Source organism: Perognathus longimembris, chromosome 15, assembly GCF_023159225.1.
Source record: "Perognathus longimembris pacificus isolate PPM17 chromosome 15, ASM2315922v1, whole genome shotgun sequence".
NCBI classification, from domain to species: Eukaryota; Metazoa; Chordata; class Mammalia; order Rodentia; family Heteromyidae; genus Perognathus; species Perognathus longimembris.
This window is the reverse complement of record NC_063175.1, coordinates 5,288,379-5,294,531: the sequence shown is the minus strand read 5'-3', so window position 1 is coordinate 5,294,531 and position 6,153 is coordinate 5,288,379. Positions and strand designations below refer to the sequence as shown.

General features: G+C 39.9%; 1 protein-coding gene across 1 annotated transcript; it reads left to right on the top strand.

The window, feature by feature from the left end:
• The first annotated feature begins 351 nt into the window (after nt 1-351).
• On the top strand, nt 352-1,469 carry Akain1 (A-kinase anchor inhibitor 1). The gene is made up of 2 exons (XM_048363734.1): nt 352-532; nt 1,276-1,469. The coding sequence occupies exons 1-2, from the start codon at nt 352-354 to the stop codon at nt 1,467-1,469; spliced, it is 375 nt and encodes a 124-aa protein (XP_048219691.1).
• Nucleotides 1,470-6,153: the final 4,684 nt, after the last annotated feature.

Below are 6,153 nucleotides of genomic sequence, written 5' to 3'. Positions count from 1 at the left end.
CTTTGGATGAATGGTTTCAGTCCTTGTGGTGATATTGTCGGAGCAGAATTGGGCTTAATAACGATTCAGTGATTATTTTCCTCTGGCTCCGTGAGATTACTGTATATGTTAGGCATGTGTTTGGCTACAGGTAACATAAACTCAGACTAATGGTGGATTAAACAAAAAGGGATTTATTTTCTTCACATTCACAGTCCAGGGCTGATGGAAATGCTCACTGATGCTTTTGAAGCTGAGTCTTTCTTTCTCCCCAGACATTCATTCCCATGCTTACTGTAAGGTGGCGGAATACTCAGCCACACAAGCCACATGTCTGCATCCCACACAGGCGGGAAGAAGGGAAAGGTGCAAATGGCCACACAGCCCAAGTCTGTGCCATTCCAGAGGCTTCCCCAGAGGTCCTCAGTGGTTAGGTCTTGGACCACCCCTGGCAGCCGAGGATTCTGGGATGTTGAGAATGTTAACTTGGTCACATTAAGGAACAAAAGGAATGGAGATTTTGTTGGAGATGAAGAGGGACAATTAGCAGAAGGTGCTATAGAGGGCTCTTTACTGTTAAGTTACTCTAATACCTTCTTATGATCCCAATTCTTTTTTAAAAATACATTTTTTATTATCTTTCAGTAGTTGTATAAAGGAGTTGCCTTTCAACAATGCAGTTTATGAATACAGTGCATCTTGATCAATGTCACTCCTTTTATCATTCTCCCCCGCTCCTCTCAACCCCACTCCTTCCTGCTATTTTTTTCAAGTTTTGTAGGATTTGCACTGAATTTTATGACTGCATTGTCCCACTCCCCCTTCCTCTCCTCAGTGGTCTTCTCCATCTATTCCTTTCCCCCTGACAACACTCCCAATTTGAGTGCTCAATTCCTTCTTTGTTTTGTTGGAGTGTGAGTTAGTCTTTCTAAGGAATTACAGCATTTGAGTTCTCCCCAGATCTATCATATTTCAGCTAATACATTTGTGTATATTTGGATACCACCCCAAAGTGATTACTTATTTACTATTTCTAAATTAATTCTAGCTTCCACATATGTGATGTTTTCTCTCTCTGGGCTTGGCTTACTTCACTTAACATGAATTTATTTTCCAGATATTTCCATTTCTTTGCAAATGATGCAATATCATTTTTCTAATGGATGAATACAACCCCACTGTGTGTGTGTGTGTTCTCAGTTCTTTTTTCTACCTTTGCCCCCTATCCCTTCCATCATAGTTTGTAAAATTAATTTATCTTCTTTTCTCCCCCATACCTTTTATACCTCTGGCTAGGTGAGAAGCCTGGAAATGATCCTGAAGAGGCAAAGCTGCAGAGTGCCAGCAAACAGATCGTGCAGAATGCCATCCTTCAAGCCATGCAGCAAGTCTCCCAGGAGAGTGGGCGCAGGGAGGGCAGACCCAGCGACGGCCGGCCCCGCTGCCCCCTGGGAGGGAGGGAGCTACCCAAGAAGCATGGAAAGAAGTAACAAGTGGTGATTCTGAGCCTGTCACCTGCTTGGTTTCCAGCCTTCCTGTTAGTGTAGGATGCCTTACCAAAATGTCGACAGTAAGCGCACCAAAGCGTTCTGGACAGCTCCCTGCAGAGTGAATTCACACTAGCCCTGGGTTGAGAAACACTTTTCTCAAAATGTGCGTCTGACAATTCTGCTCATATTTATGCAGTGCCTCTGAAACCTGGGGGGGGGGAGGGTCAAATGTGGCATCCTAATTGCAAAAATAGTTTTGCAGCTTAATTTACTTTTGAGATTCTTTCCTTTTCCTTAGCAGATGTAAGTCTTGTTTATTTACTCTGCCTTTTATGCATTCTTCCCATGATTTCAACCAGCAGTCTTTTTTGGAAGTATTGAGTACATTTTTGCACTCTTTATGAACACTAAGCAAAATATTAAACACAAATATTAAACAAGAGGCATGCTGGAAAGATGAAGGGATGAAGCTTTATGTCCTTTCAAACACTGAGTTAAAGGCTTTTGTGAAAAGCATTCAGGTCCACGATGAAGCTCAGCAAAGGCATGTTCTAAAACCCCGTCCCCCAGGATCATACTAATGCCTATATTTATATAACTTTTAAAAAGAAGAGAGTTTATGATTTTTCAGAACTCTATAAATCTTAGTTCTCTGAATTGTTTCACAGTTGATATGGGATTTTGGTACAGAAATTAATTGGGGATTTATGAGTTTCTTTTCCCATCTCCAGATTAAAGACATGTGAGTCTATATGTCTGATTTATGACTATTCCATTTTTAGTGGCCTAATAGAGAATAGCTAGACCTGAGAACTCCTAGCTGGCTGCCCGTCCTGGATACACTGAGCCTTGGATTTGGTTATAAAGGGCAGCATTTGTGGAAGGATTTCTGGGGCCTTATAGATGCTACATCATCGCCAGCCTATGCGTTTGTATTAGTATCTTATGATAGACACTTCCTGTCCCCTTGTTTAAATTACACTTTTTCTCGAGATTGTGAAAAGCACAGTGGTCAGAAATGAATAACACAATCAGAAAATCATTTTTTCAACACTCTGTAGCATGAAAATAAAGTGGGAAGAATAAGGTGACAGAGTTGTGGAGGAATTTATAGAGATATGTGCAAAGGTGTGTGAATAGAGCCATCTCTATTCAGCAGGGTGATTTCCTGCTCCACCCTCTGTGGCCCATGCACATCTTTCTGGGGGTCTCGTAGAATCTCTCTCTCTCTCTCTCTCTCTCTCTCTCTCTCTCTCTCTCTCTCTTTCTCTCTCGTTTTGTGCTTCACAAAAGTTACTGAGTTGGTGCTACTGGGGACAGAGGAAGAATTTGACTTTTGTTAAAAACCTTCAGGCTTTGGATGATCAAATGTCTACATTTGTTTGTTGTTTTTATTTAAAATCAAAATATTAGTGTATAAAATGTGGGTAATATTAAGATACATGTGTAAAATTCCAATATGTTGCACCTTCCAGAATGGTACTGTGGGTGACAGTGAATGGATTAAAAACAACAATTCTGTTAGAACATCTTTCACAATGTGCAGGTGTAATACATCAATTCAAGTGGTTATGCAGTAGTAAAGGGCACTGAGACATCAATACTGTTTATCCATACATATCTCTATCAGAATTTGTGATAATTGAAGAGTGAACTTACGTGGATCTGAAGTCATATAATTGATATAACTGCACAGTGTACAGAGTGAACATGGAGGTATTCAGGGAAATCAGTCTGATGTGCCCACCAATCAAAAACAAACTCAGCGCTTATAGTTTGCAAGTTATCTGGCGCCATATTTACGGCCCTGTCTGAATATAACCAGCCATGGGTTTTGCTGTCATATAGAAGAGACATATAAACATGCTGTCTCTTCTTCTCTGGTGTATCTGTACTAATAAATTGGAAATCATTGAGGGGGTGTTTTATTAACCTCTGCATCTAAGTGTTATTTATGAATAAAATATTGGCTTTGAAATAGATTGTCATTTTAAGCAAAGTTTTCTACACTGTACTGTTTGGTTCAGTTTTTATGTAGATCTTACTTGCATATGGAAGCATGAGGCTTTCCAATGGAGTTTCTCTTCAGATTCTTAAATACCATAACCAGAGCAAGTGCTTCTTTAATGGCCCATCACTGTGACTATCTGAGAAAAGCCATGGGACTCTTTGCTTTGAGAAAAGAAAAAAAAAGGACATGTGCTAAGATGATCTCAGCAAATAATGGAAAATGGATGTAGGAGGCCCAGTGTCTGTTGTGATGTTCCTGTGATGGAAGTCTATGGCAAGGAAGACTGATGTTAAGTCCTTGAAAGCACAGAAAGCTACGGAACAACTTCAGCCTTCAATAAGAAGCTGCCATGTAGGTAGAAAGCTCTGAGCACTCAGTCACAAAAATAAATGCCTTTGTCAACCCTCCCTCCCCACGACACATTCTCCTCAACACAAGCACGCTGTTCTTTCATTTATCAAGGGGCCTATAGAACTTCATTTGGCCTGGAATTATGATGAGTTTTCACTTTTCTTTTTTTATTGTCACATCAACACAGAGCTTTGAGTTTTTAGAATTAGCTGGAATATTTGATTTTCTTTATCTCACCCATTCACTCCAGGATAAAGTGTACACGGGCACTTGCTCTGTGTGCTCAGCTACTCATTTTTTGCTTTGCCTCTCCAGGAAGAACTGAAGAAAGAAATCCTTTCAGGTGACTTTGCCTTTCTGGAATCATCTCACTAGTTGCAAACAATTTTGTAAGTAGATATACAACAACTTACTGGCCCCTAGAACATCATTAATTCACTTTTGTTTTTCCTCACTAATTTTAAGCTGCTTAGTCTTCCCTTTTGATGGGATTCAAGTTACAAATCAGTGAGTCAAATACTAAAAATCATCATTGAATTTATGTCCTTCAGAAATGAGTACCTGGGCGTTTAATGATATAATTCTGAAAATTAGGACAAAAACAAGAATGTAAATCATATCTTGACTGAATAGAAATAGAACAAACAAAAATCAGGATGTGGGAAAGGAAAACGATATCATGCTAATAACCTCTTATGTTAAAGAAAAGAGAGACTTTATGCCACATCAGGTTGAGTGATCTAGTAATAAACTCCAAGAGTGCCAACTTTTATTAGATTTTATAATTCCTTTCACTAACCTTAGAGGAATGTATTAGAAAATACTACCTTATAAAAAGTGAGTTATTTAATGCTTAGCAATCTCTTTCATTTCTGCTTGATGTTTTATGAAATTAAAAAGAAACGAAGAATCATATGTGTACTTTTTTTTACAGTGTCTTTTTTTCTCTTGTCGGTCATGGGGCTTGAACTCAAGACCTAGGGGCTGTCCCTGAGCTTTCTCTGCTCAAGGCGAGCACTCTACCACTTGAGCCACAGTGCCACTTCTGGCCTTTCTGAGTAGTTTATTGGAGATAAGAGTCTCATAGACTTTCCTGCCTGGGCTGGCTTTAAACTGCAATCCTCAGATCTTAGCCTCTGGACTAGCTAGTATTACAGGCATGAGCCACCAGTGCTGGGCTTACTGTGTCTTTTCACACTGGATTAATCCCTGGTCATCAGGTATGCTTCATTTTCCCCTCACTTTTTTCCTACTGAAGATGACCAGAAAGGTGTGTGATGTACATGAAGAACCATTGTAGTGTTTCCACTGAGGAAAAGAAGTCTTTTCATCATTAGACTTGGCCATCAGGGGTTCAAAGTTAAGTAATAAACAAGGAAAAAAGGAATTTAAGACTATAGTGCTTTCTCAGGTTATTTATATACTTATTTTTGTGTGGGTACTGGGGCCTAAACTCAAGGCCTGGGTGCTGCCCCTGAGCTTTTCCCATTCAAGACTGGTGTTCTACCTCTTGAATCACACCTGTACTTCCAGCATTTGGGTGGTTAATTGGAGATAAGACTTTCATGGACTTTTCTGCCTTTTCTGGCTTTGAACTGCAATAATCAGATATCAGCCTCCTGAGTAGACATGCTTATAAACATGAGTCACCAGTGACTGACAGTTTTTTCAATTTTTATAACAAGGTGCAACTGTGTAGTAGATTGTCTTTCAACACACACGCACACACTTCTATGCACAACAACAACAACACACACACACACACACATATATATATATATAATGTACACACACATAATTTCTCAGTACTGGAGTTTGAACTTAGAGTTTAATTGCCTGCTAGGTAGGCTTGTTACCACTGAGCCACTTCTTTAGGCATGTGTTTCACTAGTCATTTCCTATCTGGGTCAAGCCATGACTACCTATTTTAGTCTTTCCATTGTGACTGGGATGAGAGGCTCTCACCATTACACCCAACTTCTCTGTTGAGGTTAGTGAACTTTTGTACCCAGAATGTCCCAGAAGCACAAATTTCTCCCTCTTAGCCTCCTGTGTGACTAGGATGACAGATGAAGTTTCTTTCCACAGTCAGCTGGAGGAAAGAAGAGGTCTCATAGCCTTACACGCTGAGGATAACTGCAAGCTACCGTTCTCCCAGTTTCCACCTCTCAAGTAACTAGTAGTGCAGGCCTGAGCCATAATAGTGCCTGGACTCATCTGATTTCTACTTAACAGAATAACTAGTACTTCACTACATGCATGACACTTGCACCTGAGAGCTAATGCTTTTGCACATTCTTACATGAATGCTCTCTTAATTGA

Bases quoted from the DNA above. Each gene is read 5' to 3' on its own strand.
- Akain1 (XM_048363734.1), top strand. From the start codon at position 352: ATGGCCACACAGCCCAAGTCTGTGCCATTCCAGAGGCTTCCCCAGAGG. The intron at 533-1,275 runs GTGCTATAGAGG...ACCTCTGGCTAG, and splicing joins AGAGGGACAATTAGCAGAAG to GTGAGAAGCCTGGAAATGAT.